Below are 16,133 nucleotides of genomic sequence, written 5' to 3'. Positions count from 1 at the left end.
AAGAGACTGAAATGGCAAGTGGGCAAAAATAATCCACAAAAATGGATATCCACTGATCAGGAAATAATTTTAATATTTCAAACAGCTAAACAGCCATGATTTCTATGAAAACTCAATCATCATTTACCATATCATTCCTCACAGTCCAATGGTCACAAAATTAGCATGGACTATTTAGAGACATATAAAGATCATAGCACCAAATGTTGATGTTCACAGCTGCAGTTAAGTACTCACTGCCTCTGAGGCATGGATGACATCCCATTTTTCTTAAAAAATTCTCTGCTTCAACTGATTAAAACAGAATTCTTGTGTCTCTATTCTCAATACAACCCTGCCTACCAGCATCAATTACAAGAGAAAAAGATGAATAACCACTATAAAAACTTAACTGAAACCCATTTTGGGGTTGGGAACGGATGTGGCTCAGTGGTAGGATACTTGTCTGGCATGTGAGGCCCTGGGTTCAATCCTCAGCATCATGAGAAGAGAAAAGGAAAGGGGAAAAAAAAGAAAGTTTCCTCACAAGAACAATCAACAAAGTGTTAGAAGACAGAAGGAAAGACAAACTGGAAGAACTCTCTGAGGAAAGAGGTGGAATCTTACCAATGTGGCAGCTCCACAGCACTTAGCAAAGTCCCTGCATCCAACAACTTCACAATACAGTTGTTAATGAATGGTTGCCTTCACTTAGACCAGGAAAGGGAATATCACTTTATTGTTTTTTATTTTTTAATTTTTTTTAGTTGTTGGTGGACCTGTATTTGATTCATTTATTTTTATGTGGTGATAAGAATCAAACTCAGTGCTTCACACAAGTGCAAGTGCTCTACCACTGAGCCAGGACCCCAGCCCAGGAGTATTACTTTATCTTCATTGTTTACATACATACATTCATTTATTTATGGTACTGGAAAATGAACCCAAGGTACCATTGAGCTACCGAATCCTTTCTATTTTGAGACAGGGTCTCACTGAGTTGCTGAAACTGGCCTTGAATTTGCAAACCTCCCTGCTTGGCCTCCTGAGTCACTAGGATTACAGGTGTGCTACTTTACCATGCCCCACTTCTCCCCTATTTCTATACATTTTTTCCCCAGCAAACTTGGTCCCATAAAATTAGGGAAATCAAACAAATTAGTAATATTACAAAATTATTCATGTAATAATATAATGTTCAAAACATGGTTAACAATCCAAACATCGATTCTTCCTTTGTGAGGTAGACAGAAGAGGTATGGATGTTTGCCAGGCATGGGGGTATACACATCTGTAATTCCAGCAAATGAAGCTGAGGCAGGAGGATGGCATGTTCAAAAGCCAGCCTCAGCAATCTAATGAGGCCCTAATCAATTTAGTGAGATCCTGTCTCAAAATAAAGAATAAAAAAGGCTGGGGATGTGGTTCAATGCCACTGGGTTCAATCTCTTGTACAAAAAAAAAAAAAAAAAGTGGGGGGTATAGCTCAGTTGGTAGAGTGCTTGCCTTGCATGCACAAGGCCCTGGTTCAATCCCCAGCACTACCAAAAATAAAAGAGTTAAGGCTATCTACATTTCAAATGATGAAATAAACTCAAAGTCCAAATATGAATTGATCAAGGTTGCATTGCTTGTGAAATAAAAGTAAGGAGATTGGGATGATATCCATATCTTCTTTTACAACTCTATCTTTTTTTTTTTTTTAAAGAGAGAGTGAGAGAGAGGGGGACAGAGAGAGAGAGAGAGAATTTTTAACATTTATTTATTTTTTCTTAGTTCTCGGCGGACACAACATCTTCGTTTGTATGTGGTGCTGAGGATCAAACCCGGGCCACACGCAAGCCAGGTGAGCGCGCTACCGCTTGAGCCACATCCCCAGCCCCTCTTTTTTTTTATTTTAAAGAGAGAGAGAGAGAGAGAGAGAGAGAGAGAGAGAGAGAGAGAGAGAGAGAGAGAGAATTTTTTTTAATATTTATTTTTTAGTTATTGGCGGACACAACATCCTTGTTTGTATGTGGTGCTGAGGATCGAACCCGGGCCGCACCTATGCCAGACGAGCGCGCTACCGCTTGAGCCACATCCCCAGCCCTACAACTCTATCTTACAGACCTAAGAACCAGGCACAAGGACACATGCCTATAATACCAGCAACTCAGGATGGTGGAGCAGGAAGACTCCAAGTTGGAGGACAGCCTGGGCAATTTAATGAGACAGTGACTTAAAATAGGGGGCGGGGGAGACACTGGTGATGTAGAGCTCAGTGGTAGAGTACCTCTGGGTTCAACCCTTTGTACCACAAAATCAATAAATTATAGGTACATAAATTAAATAGCACAGACCAGAGCTGGATAGGACAACACCTGTAATTCCCAAGACTTGGAGGCTAAGGCAAGAGGATAACAGGTTTGAAGCCAGCTTGGACAACTTAAGGAGAACACTATTTCAAAATAAAAAGGGCTGGGAATGTATCTCAATGATAAAGCACTATTTCGTTCAGTCCCCAATGGGGGAGGGGGAGTCACCTCAGGTGCTTCTCTTTTCTAAGGAATTAGTATAATGTTGACAGAGCTCATTCCTGTAGCTACCACGACCCGACTTTCAACACCATTTACCAATTTTCCCCATACAAAACCTTCAAAAAGGGCAAACCAGAGTTATCATCTGCAAATATATTTGAAAAATAAGCACGCTAAAATTGCTTTTGTGAAGTTGCAAAGACAAATCAGTAAGTAGACTAAAGCATTAATTATCACCACAAGAAAAAAATTGACTTTTCACTATCACTAAAAACAAGAAATCAGCAGGTGCAAATTACTATGCCCATATAAAATGTAAAAATGGGGCAAGGTAAACACTCCATGGCTGAATTAATTAAAAGCTCTTCCAAAAGGTGAACAGAAATGCTGATATTTATCTGAAATAAAGAATTTCAAGTTATTCTGAAATTCTGCCAAAAGGCAGAACATGAGAGAAATTCTTAAAAAATACAAAATGAATTTTTTTCATATATAAGATCTTACATAATAAATGTGTGTCTAAAATCACAAAATAATGGCTGAAGATGTAGCCTAGTGGTAGAACATTTGCCTAGCACAAGTGAGGCCCTGGATTCAAACTCTAGTACCACAAAAACTGCCGCAGTCTGGCTGGGCACAAATCACCAGCCACTCAAGCAGGAACAAACTTTATTTCCTAACTCCCCCAAACGGCACCCAAAAGGCCTTTCCAGGGACACCACACACCAACAGGAACTCCCTCCACCGGAACTTCACCAACCAACCAACATGAACTCTCTAGGAATCCCCAGGAGAACTCCAAAGTAGTGGGCGCCCGAGGCAGCAGGGGTCTATATACAATTGAATACACAGCCTGTTTCAAACCAGCATCATCCAGTCACAGCAATTATACACAGCTTAACTTATCATTATCATCATCTTAATAGCTCCCCTCTCAACCATTACTTCTGGCAAAATGCCAGAGGTCATTCCTACTCAGCTGTGGCTCTCAACAAAAAACAAAATACTGATCATGGCTCTGCCGTGAACTACACCCCCAGCCTTTTTTTTTTTTTTTTTTTTGGTAGTAGAGATTGAACTCTGGCAATTTACCACTAATCTACATTCCAGCAATTTAGGAGGCTGAGGCAGAAGGATTGTAAATTTGAGACAAGGCTCAGCAATTTAATGAGATCCTGCCTCAAGACAAAAAAGCACCCGTAGGTCTAATCCCTAGTGCCACAAATAAATAAAGTCTGGGGTTGTAGCTAGCTCATAGGCAGAACACTCCTAGTTTCGATCACTAATTAATCAAATTAAACCAAATGACTAAGGAGTGACCCCAAATTATGGCACGGCCCAGGGTCCTGAGCATGTTAGGTAAGTGCTCTAGTGCTCTAACACTGAGTTACAGCCACAGCCTAGTTTTGTTTTAAAACAAGGTTTTACTAAGATATTCAGGCTTGGCTCAAATTTGTTATCCTCCTCCTTCAAACGCCCAAGTACCTAAGATTACAGGCATGAGCCAATGCACCTAGCCCAAGCTAACTTTTCAACTCAATATATTGACTATAAACTCTCAAGATTACAAGAAAGAACAAGCCAGGTGTGGTCATGCACACCTGTAATTCCAGCAGCTCAGAAGGCTGAGGCAGGAGGATCACAAGTTCAACGCCAGCCTCAGCCAATTAACAAGGCTCTAAGCAATTTAGGGAGACCCTTTTTGAAAATAAAAAATCTCAAAAGGGCTAGGGATGTAGTTCAGTGGTTAAGTGCCCCTGGGTTCAATTTCTAGTACCAAAAAAAGAAAAGAAAGATTGACTTGACTAAACACTCAACTCCAACTTGTAGATATTTCATAGAAACATGGTTAGCAATTCTAAAGCTATTTTTGGTATCTTCTATGATTGAACAAATAAACAGGTAGATTGTGGATAAGAGGAGTTGACCTTTTCAATACAAAAAATTTGCAAATATGGAAAGGAGAAAGGCTAAAGGAACTTTGCCGTGTTGGGCTGGAATTGGAGGAATTAACATGAACTCATGTTTTTTATCATATATAGACAAAAACAGAAATAAATCATCTATGTACAGTGGCACAAGCATGTAATTACAGCAACTCAGGAGGCTGTGAAATAGGAGAATCACAAATTCCAGGTCAGTCTCACTAACCCAGCCTGATCCTGTCTCAACATAAAATAAAAATGAAAAGGAGCTGGATTTGCTGTCATATACCTGTAATCCAGCAACTCAGAAGGCTGAGGCAGAAGGAGCACAAACTTGAGGACAGCCTCAGCATCTTAGGGAGACCTTCAGCAACACAGCAAGACCTGGTCTCAAAAAATAAAAACATAATAGTACATATCTGTAAACCAAGCAACTTGGGAGAAGGAGGCAGAAAGACCACAAATTCTAGGCCAACCTGGGCAATTTAGCAAGACCCTAAGGAAGCCGGGCATTGGTGGTGCACACCTACAATCCCAGTGACCCAGGAGGCTGAGGCAGGAGGATCTCAAATTCAGGGGCAGCCTCAACAATTTAGTGGGGCCCTAAGCAACTTAGCAAGACTATCTCAAAGTCAAACATAAAAAAGGGCTCAGGATGTGGCTCAGAGCCCCCTGGGTTCAATCCCCAGGACCAAAAAAAAAAAAAAAAAAAAAAGGACCTTAAGGACTGGGAATGTAGCTCAATGATAGGTTCAATAAGGCTGGGGGTATAGTTCGTGGTAGAGAACTCCCCAGTTCAATCCCCAATACTGCAAAAAATAAAGTGGCTTATACAAAAATATACATAATATATTTTAGAAGAGCTAAGAGTCAAGCATTGTGGGGCTGGGGATGTGGCTCAAGCGGTAGCTCGCTTGCCTGGCATGCATGCGGCCCGGGTTCGATCCTCAGCACCACATACAAAGATGTTGTGTCTGCCGAAAAGTAAAAAAAAAATATTAAAAAAAAATTCTGTCTCTCTCTCTCTTAAAAAAAAAAAAAAAAAAAGAGTCAAGCATTGTATAAACTTCCATCAACAGCAGACCATACATACAGTGGTCTATACATATACAATGGTATATGCTATAAAACCGAGGCATGCAGTAGGCCATGCCACCTCAGTTTAAGCCCAATATAAGATTCCCACAATGACAAAAATCAACTAAGGGGGCTGGGGATGTGGCTCAAGCGGTAGCGAGCTCCCCTGGCATGCATGCGGCCCGGGTTCGATCCTCAGCACCACATACCAACAAAGATGTTGTGTCCGCCGAGAACTAAATAAATAAATAAATATTAAAAAATTCTCTCTCCTCTCTCACTCTCTCTCTAAAAAAAAAAAAAAAATCAACTAAGGATGCATTTCTAAACACATTACTTTCAGGCTGGGACTACAGATCAGTGGCAGAGCACTTGCCTATCTTGCACCAAGCTCTGGGTGCAATCCCCAGTATCCCCAACAACAACAACAAAAACCAAGAACATATTCCTGTCATTAACACATGACTGTTATCTGGCCAGACCAACCAAGGGAAAATTAAGGAGAACCTATAAACACCTGGGGAATCCGAAAGAGGCCAAGACCATGACCTCTACCCTCAAGGCTGGTTTCATTTCCCTATGGGAAAAAAAAAAAAGAGATAATATTAAAGACAAAAAAAAAAAAACCCTGCCACATTTTTAGTGGGGAAAAAAAGGTCAACACATTAGTTTTTATTTGGGGGATAGAGAGTAGGTAATAGGAAATGGTGAGAACAGTGAACTAGATAAAAATTACAAGGGACCCAGGACTGCAAAAGAAATAAAAATTTTAAAAATTATATATTTAAGGGCTGGGGATGTGGCTCAAGCGGTAGCGCGCTCGCCTGGCATGCATGCGGCCCGGGTTCGATCCTCAGCACCACATACCAACAAAGATGTTGTGTCCGCCGAGAACTAAAAAATAAATATTAAAAAAAAAAAAAAATTCTCTCTCTCTCTCTCTCTCTCTCTCTCTCTCTCTCCCCTCTCTCACTCTCTCTTTAAAAAAAATTATATATTTAATATATAAAAACTACAAATGAATTAATTGAAATTCAGTTAGGTATGGCTAGTGTAGTTCTAGGGATATGAACCTAAAGTGAAAATCTGTGCTATTTGAATGTCTTTTCTCATATGGCTTCAAAAATCAAAAGCAGGCAGGACCTCTGTATGGCTGGCTAAGTTAACAACAAAGGAATAAGGGAAACATTTGTAAGAGTGGAAAAGGTCAAAGTAGTATGTCAAGGGAGCCTTGCAATGCCTGATATTAACATTTCACTTGAGCTGCTGCAGAGGTCAGATTACATATTTGTCCCCATCAGCTAATTTAATTAAAAGGTCTAGCCATCTCTAAAACAATAAATTCAGACTGAAGGATACCTACTTCTGGGTTACTCTGAATTTTACTTTGATTTCTGCATTTAATTAAGCAATACAAAACCTAGGGGAAGGATCAAATCTTAAGAAGTCATATTGAAAAGTAGTCCATATACCACAGTTCAGAATCTGTATTTGTCAACTCCTCACAGAGCCATACAAAATTAACATGGACATTTTCTTGAGCTTTTGATGTTCACCGCCATCATCTGCTTCACAGTTAAGATCAGGAAACATATGGGATGGATTGGTAAAGGCTGCTGAGTTTCTATTATGTTTTTTCCCCTCTAATTCATATCTAAGACCAAGTTAGGACACCCCTGAACAAGACCTTTGATATCCATCTTTAAATCATCTCAATTCTAAGAAACAATTGTTTAGTTAGTTTAGTTAGTTTTACAGTACTAGAGATTGAACCCAGGGGCACTTTTCTACTGAGCTACATCCCCAGCAGCAGCATCATTTGAACTTATGATCCTCCTACCTCAGGCTCCCGGGTGGCTGGGATTACAGGCATCTGACTCTAGGACAATTTTATTTTACTTTTTTTTTTAATTGTAGATGAATTTATTTTATTTTTATAAAATTTATTTTTTTTATTTTTATGTGGTGCTGAGGATCGAATCCAGTGCCTTACACCTGTAAGATGAGCGCTACCACTGAGCCACAGATGCTCTAGGCTTTAAAATAAGAGGCGTTAAGGAAAGAAATTTGAAGAAATATGATGGAAAAGTTAAGTATCTTAAGAAACCTCTGGGCTCCTCTAGAACATTCATCTAAAAACCTCTAGTCTAGTAAAAAGAAGCAGCCATGTAATGGAGAATAAAAAAAATGGTCCTGCCAAGTGTAGAGGCACACAACTGTAAGTTCCAGGTTCCAAGTTCCAAGTTAACCTTTAGCAAAATTCTGCCTTAAAAATATATATATATATATATTTTTTTGGGGGGGGACTGTAGCTCCATGGTAGAGTACTAGCATTTGTGAGACGTTGGGTTCAATGCCAGTATCACAAAAAAAAAAGAAAGAAACAGGAAAAAAAAAAAAAAAAAAGAAGGCATATTCACTTGACATATCTGCTACTGACTCATTTGCAAAGTATAACTTATTGTACCCCAGTCCCTGAATTTCAGATAGCCTCAAGGCCTTCAAGATGCCAGAGACAAAAACCAGAGACAGAGGAAAAAAGCCACTTCACCAACTGTAATACAACCCAGAAACAGGGTCTGTCACATGTACATACACTAGTGCATACTGCACACGCACACTGTCAACACAGCTCTATTAAGGTCCAAACAAGAACTAAGATTCTCTCTAATTAATCTTCATGAATTTGAAGCAAATGTTTACAATCCAGTGATCACTTTCTGTAATATGAGGTTCAAAACACTTCTCTGAAGTTAAGAAATGAAGATAAAACTGAAGGCAAGAAATACAGTTCACGGGGCTGGGGATGTGGCTCAAGCGGTAGCGTGCTCGCCTGGCATGCGTGCGGCCTGGGTTTGATCCTCAGCACCACATACCAACAAAGATGTTGTGTCTGCCGAGAACTAAAAAATAAATATTAAAAATTCTCTCTCTCTCTCTCTCTCTCTCTCTCTCTCTCTCTCTCTCTCTGGAAAAAAAAAAAAAAGAAATACAGTTCACCATCTCTCTCCTCCATATTCCTTGTCTTGGAAGAGATATAAACTTAGTGAATTAACTAATCTTGATCCTAGTGCTGCATTATATACTACCATTTAAACCATCTTTCTTCATACTTACAAACATTCATTAAATTCAAATAATTGAAGCGGGGAATAATGGCACACATCTGCAATCCCAGCTACAGGGGAAGCTGAAGCAAAAGGATCTAAAAGCTTGAGAACAACCTGGGCAATTTAGCCAGTCCTAAAATTAAAAGGCTAGGCGCAGTGGGTGGATGCCTGTAATCCCAGCAGTTTGGGAGAGTGAGGCAGAGGGATTATGAGTTCAAAGCCAGCCTCAGCAATGTCGAGGCGCTAAGCAACTCAATGAGACCCTGTCTCTAAATAAAATACAAAACAGGGCTGGAGATGTGGCTCAGTGGCCAAGTTCCCCTGAGTTCAATCCCCAGTAACCCAAAAAATAAAATTTAAACTAAATTAAATTAAAAGAGTTAAGAATGTAGCTCAGTGCCAGAGTGCCCCTGGGTTCAATCCCCAGTACTGTTGAAAGAAAGGAAGGAAAGAAGGAAACAAACACAACTAAAGAACAAGCTTTAAGTATCTCTCTCTGCTTATTTAATTCTGCTATGAGCTGGGGACTCAGACATCTTTCTGTTTGAAGTATATGCAGAATACAAATAAGTTTTGAATGACAGTCTCAGGAAAAATGGAATAGTCCAGTAAGGTAATTTAAGAAGGGTTTAATAAAGTAGTAAACAAGTGTGAATGGGCATAATATATTTACAAAGAATAATAGTAACACTTTGGGATCAATGAGAGCACTTTTATGCTAGAGCAACAAAGGGAAAAAATTTCCCAAACCCAGAAGGAGGGAATCATGTAGAGAGAACCTTATTTATTTATTTTTTGTTTATTTTTTTATTTTATACTGGGGTTTGAACTCAGAGGCGTTTTACCATTGAGCCACACCTCCATCCCTTTTTATTGTTTACTTTAAAAGAGGGGGGTGTTGTGGCTCAGTGGTGGAGAGCTCGCCTAGCTTGCATGAGGCACTGGGCTCGATCCTCAGCACCACATAAATGTAAAATAAAGATATTGTGTCCACCTAAAACTAAAAAGTAAATATATTGGGCTGGGATTGTGGCTCAGTGGTAGAGCGCTCGCCTAGCACGGGCAGGACCCGGGTTAGATCCTCAGCACCACATAAAAATAAAGGCATTGTGTTGTATCCATCTACACCTAGAAAATAAATAATAATAAAAAAGACAGGGTCTCACAAAGTTGCTTAGGGCCTGCCTTGCCATATTGCTTGAGGTTGCTTCAAATTTATGATCCTCCTGCCTCAGCCTCCCCAGTCTTGTCATATATTGTTCTGATGAAGATTGTAAGTTGCTGGGGCTGGTTTAAAGCCTCTTTAAATGTTACCTACCTCTTTACCCAGTCCTTACTTGAACCCTCAAAGAACAACTAGTTATGCTTCCTTTGTATCTCAAAAGCCTTTGATTATAACATTGAAAGCACTTTATAACTGTTTAAGTCCCCATAGACTGAGATCCTAAGTAATCTTTGTATCCTTAACCACAAAAAGCAAACAAAACAGTGTATCAAGCATTGTTTAAGTTGTTTACATAAATTAACACAAACATCACATTAACATATATTACTCTTGCCCAGTGCATGGCATGCATATAATCCCAGCAATTTGTGAAGCTGAGGCAGAAGAATCACTTGAGCTCAGGAGTTGCAGGTCACCCTAAATAACAGCAAGACTCTGTCTCCAAATAAAAAATAAAGGTCCAGGCATGGTGGTGCACCCTAGTAATTCCAGCAACTCAAGAGGCTTTGAGGCCTGAAGACCCCAGGCTCAAAGACAGCCTCAGCAACTTGGTGAGACCCTGTCTCAAAATAAAAAAAATAAAAAGGTCTGAAAATGTGGCTCAGGGGTTAAATTACATATAAAATAATAATAATAATAACAATAATAATAATGAGCTGGGATGTAGCTCAGTAGTAGAATGATCCTGGGTTCAATCCCTAGTACCACAAAAAAAACTGGGGATGTAGCTCAGTTGTAAAGTGCCCATAGGTTCAATCATCAGTACCAAAACAACAAACTATTAATCATGGCAATAAAAGCGTAAATGAGGGGGTAGGGTTGTGGCTCAGTGATAGATTGCCTCCCTAGCATGTATGAGGCACTGGGTTCAATCCTCAGCACTACATAAAAATAGATAAATAAAACAAAGATGTTCTGTCTATCTACAAACAACAAAAAATTTTTTTTTAAATAAAAACTCTAAATGAGGTAGGACTTCTGTGTGTGTGTTACTTGGGATTGAACCCAGGCATGCTCTACCACTTAGCTAAATCCTCTCCTTTTAAGACAGGGTCTTGCTAAATTGTCCAGGCTGGCTTCAAACTTGCAATCCTCCTGCCTCAGCCTCCCGAGCAGCTGGCATTAGGCTTGTGCCACTGCATCAGGCTTAATGTAAGAACTTTCATTGTCTCAATTTCACAGATGAGGAAAATAAAGTGTAGAGAAAGTTCCAAAGTCTCAAAGCTTATAAAGACTGGCCAGGCACAGAGGTGCACACCTGTAATCCCAGCAGCAACTCAGAAGGCTGAGGCAGAAGGATGGAGAGTTCAAAGCCAGCCTCAGCAACTTGAGGCCCTAAACAATTCAGAGATCTTGTCTCTAAATAAAATATTTTAGGGCGGGGGATGTGACTCAATGTTTAAGCATTCTTGGGTTCAATCCTTGATTAAAAAAAAAAAAAAAAAGGCTTATAAGGACTAGCTACCAGGTTTTCAACCTATGCCCAACTCTAGAATTAATTTCGAAAGTTTAGAATTTCAACCTAAACTGTTACATTTTACTACTTCTTTTTTTTTTGGGGGGGGGGGAGCGGGGAGTACCAGGGATTTAACTCAGGGGCACTTGACCATGGAGCCTCATCCCTAGTCCTACTTTGTATTTTTTTATTAGAGACAGGGTCTCACTGAGTTGCTTAGCGCCCAGCTAAATTGCTGAGGCTGGCTTTGAACTTGCAATCCACCTCCCTAGCCACTGGGATTACAGACATGTGCCACATTATACTTCTATTGAATAAGCCAAAGAATTTAATCTTTATTTTGTTGTTGTTGTTTATGTGGTGCTGAGAATTGAATCCAGGGCCTCACCAGTGCTAGCCAAGAGCTCTACTGCTGAGCCACGACCTCAGCCCCCAGATTTTTTTTTTTTTTTGAGATGAGAGAGAGAGAGAGGGTGAGAGAGAGAGAATTTTAATATTTATTTTTTTTTTAGTTCTCGGCGGACACAACATCTTTGTTTTGTATGTGGTGCTGAGGATCGAACCCAGGCCGCACGCATGCCAGGCACACGCATGCCAGGCACACGCATGCCAGGCGAATGTGCTACCTCTTGAGCCACATCCCCAGCCTAGCCCCCAGATTTTTTTTTTTCAAAAATAGCAGACCTAATGGGTTGAAGGAAAGGTCCCACTATAAGATCAATGATCTCCATCACCAGAGGAATAGATACTATTCACACACTGGGATATGAAAAGACAATACTGGAACTTCTACATATATTTATTTTTAGCTCATTCTTTTGTAAAATGTTGCATGTTACAAAATATATATAAACTACAACTATAAATTTTTTGGTATGTGTGTCATACTAGGGATTGAATTCAGGGCCTTCAGGGCCTTCACATGTTAGGCAAGCACTAAGCTACATCCTTAGCCCTTTTCTAAATTTTGAGATAGGGTCTAGACAACTTCCCAGGCTGGCCTTGAACAGGGTCTACACAAACTGCCCAAACTGGCCTAGATCATCCTGCCTCAACCTCCTTAGCAGCTGTGATTACAGGCACATATCACCAAACCTGGCAATACTATCATATTTCAATGCAATTTACTTGATTCTTCTGGATTAAAAGAAAAAGTACAGTAGGTGTGGTGGCACATGCCTATAAAATCCTGAGAAGCTGAAGCAGAAAGATTGGGAGTTAGAAGTTATCTGGCAAAAGACCCTGTCTCAAAAAAAATAAAATAAAATAAGAAAAAAAAAGAGAAAGTATACCAAGTGCACAGTCTAGAAATTTAAGATAAAATTCCCTTATGAAGCAAGCAAAGTGGTACATGCTTACAATCCCAGCTATCCTGGAAGATTTCAAGTTTGAGGCAAGTTTTGAGGATATAATGAGAACCTTTCACAAAAAAGGGTTGGGATTTTAGTTCAGTAGTAGGTAGCCCCAGCATTCAAGCCTCAGTACTACAAAAGAAAAAAAAAATTACATTAACAGAACCAAAAGTACTTATAAAAACAAAATATTTATTTTTTTTTTAATATTTTATTTTTTTAGTTCTCGGCGGACACAACATCTTTGTTGGTATGTGGTGCTGAGGATCGAACCCGGGCCGCACGCATGCCAGGCGAGCGCGCTACCGCTTGAGCCACATCCCCAGCCCTATTTATTTATTTTTAAAAGAGTGAGAGAGAGAGAGAGAGAGAGGGAGAGAGAGAGAATTTTTTTAATATTTATTTTTTAGTTTTTGGCGGACACAACATCTTTGTTTGTATGTGGTGCTGAGGATGGAACCCGGGCTGCACACAAGCCAGGCGAGCGCGCTACCGCTTAAGCCACATCCCCAGCCCCAAAATAAAATATTTAGATATAAAAATTTTAAATTCAATCAGGCATGGTGGCACATGCCTGTAATATCAGTTACTCAGGAGGCTGAGGGAGGAGGATAGCAAGTTTGAAGCCAGTCTGGGCAATTTAGAGAAACTTTGGCACATGCCTGTAATCCCAGCGGCTCAGGAGGCTGAGACAGGAGGATCTTGAGTTCAAACCCAGTCTAACAAAAGCAATGTGCTAAGCAACTCAGTGAGACCCTGTCTCTAAATAAAATACAAAATAGGGTTGGGAATGTGGCTCAGTTGTCAAGTGCCCAGTACAAAAAAGAAAAAAAAGGGGGCTGAGGATTTAGCTCAGTAGTAGAGTGCTCCTGGGTTCAATCTCTAGCACAGCAAAAGGAAAAAAAATTAAGTTCAGATAAAAGATCCAAACTTGTGGGGTCACCTGTCTGTGTCTCTATTGGTAAAAATTTCAAAAGGTATGGCTCAAACCAAAACCAGCAACTGCAGATCTAACTAGGAAATGCATAAACTAAATGAATCTACTTTGTATTTCTTCAATGTAACATTTAAGGGGGGGCTGGGGATGTGGCTCAAGTGGTAGCGGGCTCGCCTGGCATGCATGTGGCTCGGGTTCGATCCTCAGCACCACATACAAACAAAGATGTTGTGTCTGCCGAAAACTAAATAATAAATAGTTAAAAAAAAAAAAAAAATTTAAGGGGTACCAAAGAAGGAATAAAGGCTGCATAAAACTCCCCCCACCTTTTTTTGCATTACAATTCTTATTATACATACAGAGCACAATTTCTCATATCTCTGTATATAAAGTACGTTCACGCCAATTCATGCCTTTATACATGTACCCTTTTTTTTTGCATTACAATTCTTAATACACATATATACCACAATTTTTGTAAGGCTTCCCTTTTATGTGTTGAAGAACACTGCTCTGGGGCTAAAGTTCTAATGTCACTCGGTTTCATCCTCTGCAAAATGGGTGTATTTAAATACCAAACTCTTTAGATTTTCACAATGCTTAAACAACTGAGAAGCCATTTATCTGTTTCTTCATTTACTGGGTCTCTTCCTTCTCTCCACTAAACTCAAAAGCAGTCTGGTCTATCTTTTGTTGTTACTATATTTTCAGGGCCTAGAATGGTACTTTTTACTCAAGAGATGATTTAATAAATATTAAATGAATAGAATAGTAAAATGCCTCGTGCATGAAAAATGTTGGCTATTATTGCTATTCTAATGAGAAAGACTTAAAACAATTAAAATTTTATTGTTCTTATTAAGAGATGCCACCCTTCCCCCAAGGATCTCACAAGTCTAGGAGGTACATTAGATAAATGCTGGAATGGCGAAATGGAGGTAAGAATAACAATTGGACAATTGGATCATAGAGTATGACTAACCAACGACCACATAAAATCTTAAATACCCAACCAAGAGTCCAATTTCAGACTATTCCAAGTGAGGTTCACACAGAATGATTAATAAACTGCGATTACAATAATGACAGTTTTCACGCTGGTGTCTGTGCCAGGGTGTGCCAATCATTCCTCTAGCTTCACTACACCCAACTCTGGAGAATGGAGAAAACGTTCTTCACACCCCCATTTTTCAGATGGGTAACTGAGACCAGGGGAGAGCCAAGGTGACAGACATGAATTGGGGGAGAAGAATGGGAACCTAGGCAGTCCGACCCCTGAGCCTGCACGCAACAGGCCCCTCTGCGGCGCCATTCTCACCTGCTCCAGCACTGACCACACAGCTCTCATAATCAGGCGTGTGTAATATTTCCCCAGAGCCGGACTTTTGGCCCCAGCGCCTACAGAACAAAACAATTCTTGTCCGCCGCAAGTCGGATGGACGCCCGCCCGGCTGAGCTTCGAGGCCGCGGTCCCCAGCTTCACTCACACCTTGAGCCGCTAGACACCCGGAGGCGCAGGAAGCGAAGGGGTGGCCTCGGGGGCCCGCGAAGCCCGGCCCGCCCCGTGACCTTGGACTCGCCGCCCTGCGTAGGGCCTCAGTTTCCCCATACCGGCCTCGCTCCGGGAACTCTTGGGAACCTCGCGTCGGTGGAGCTGCAGGCCCCTCACACGCCCCCCTAAGCCGCCCGCCTTCCCGCCCAGCTTACTCTGGAAGGCGGCCGCTCCAGGGACGCCCACCATCGCCGACGGCCACACGCCGCGCGCCTCCGCCCGCGGCCCGGGTGCCTCACAGGCGCCGCCGCAGGACCTGAGGGCGCGGAGCCCACCAACACCAGCTCCGCTGTCGTCGCCACCGCCGCCGCCGCCGTTAGGCCGCGCGCAACCCCGCCCCCCCGGCTGGCCCCGCCCCGCCTCCGGACACGCCCCCGCCGCGCGCTCTCCCTCGCCAGACCAACGCACGCGGAAGCCCGGCCTTAAGATCTACTCCCTCTAAACCCCGCCCCCTGACCCGATCCGCCCCTTCCGTGCGAACCTATGGACCTATCCCGGCGCATCCTATTTCTCAGACCCACCCCCCCCTGCGTCATGCGCTCGCGTCTCGAGCCGTAGCTTCTAGCCCTGAGCTTCCGGATTTGGCCAAGGCAGCCCCCGAGGCGAGGGAGATGCGGGGGGAACTGGGCGGAGTCGTGGGGGCGGAGCTTAGAGGAAGGTAACAGGTCTCACCTGAGTTCACCAGGTACAGGCCTGATTACCTTTGCCCAAGTCTTTGGGCAAGTTACTTCCCTTTTGGGGTCTACAGCGTTCTAAATGCCTAAAATGTCATAAAATTAGTAACTGTTAGTTACCATTGATATTGAGCCCTTAGTCAGGTTCAGGTGCTCTTTTAGTACAATCCCTGCAGTTAATCCTCTCAGTGGGATAGAGAAATATTATTCCGCCTTTTCTACGTATGAGGAAAGATCTTGCCCATCCGTTTCTGTTGGAGAAATGAAAACAGAGGCCATAAAGCCAAAGTAATTCTGGCTTCAGATCTAGTGCTTTGAGATTTTCTGAAC

The 16,133-nt window shown here is 41.6% G+C and overlaps 1 protein-coding gene across 1 annotated transcript in view; it reads right to left on the bottom strand.

Moving 5' to 3' along the window:
- Positions 1-15,443, bottom strand: part of Cbfa2t2 (CBFA2/RUNX1 partner transcriptional co-repressor 2) — a 142,241-nt gene extending 126,798 nt beyond the window's left edge. The window contains exon 1 of the mRNA XM_026383294.2: positions 15,285-15,443. Coding sequence (XP_026239079.1) covers positions 15,285-15,318 — 34 coding nt within the window. The 5' untranslated portion in view covers positions 15,319-15,443. The remainder of the gene's footprint in view (positions 1-15,284) is intronic.
- Between the last annotated feature and the right edge of the window lie 690 nt (positions 15,444-16,133).

Source organism: Urocitellus parryii, chromosome 6 (genome assembly GCF_045843805.1).
Source record: "Urocitellus parryii isolate mUroPar1 chromosome 6, mUroPar1.hap1, whole genome shotgun sequence".
In the NCBI taxonomy this organism is placed as follows: Eukaryota; Metazoa; Chordata; class Mammalia; order Rodentia; family Sciuridae; genus Urocitellus; species Urocitellus parryii.
The sequence above is the reverse complement of the archived record's forward strand: the minus strand, read 5'-3'. Positions and strand labels throughout refer to the sequence as shown.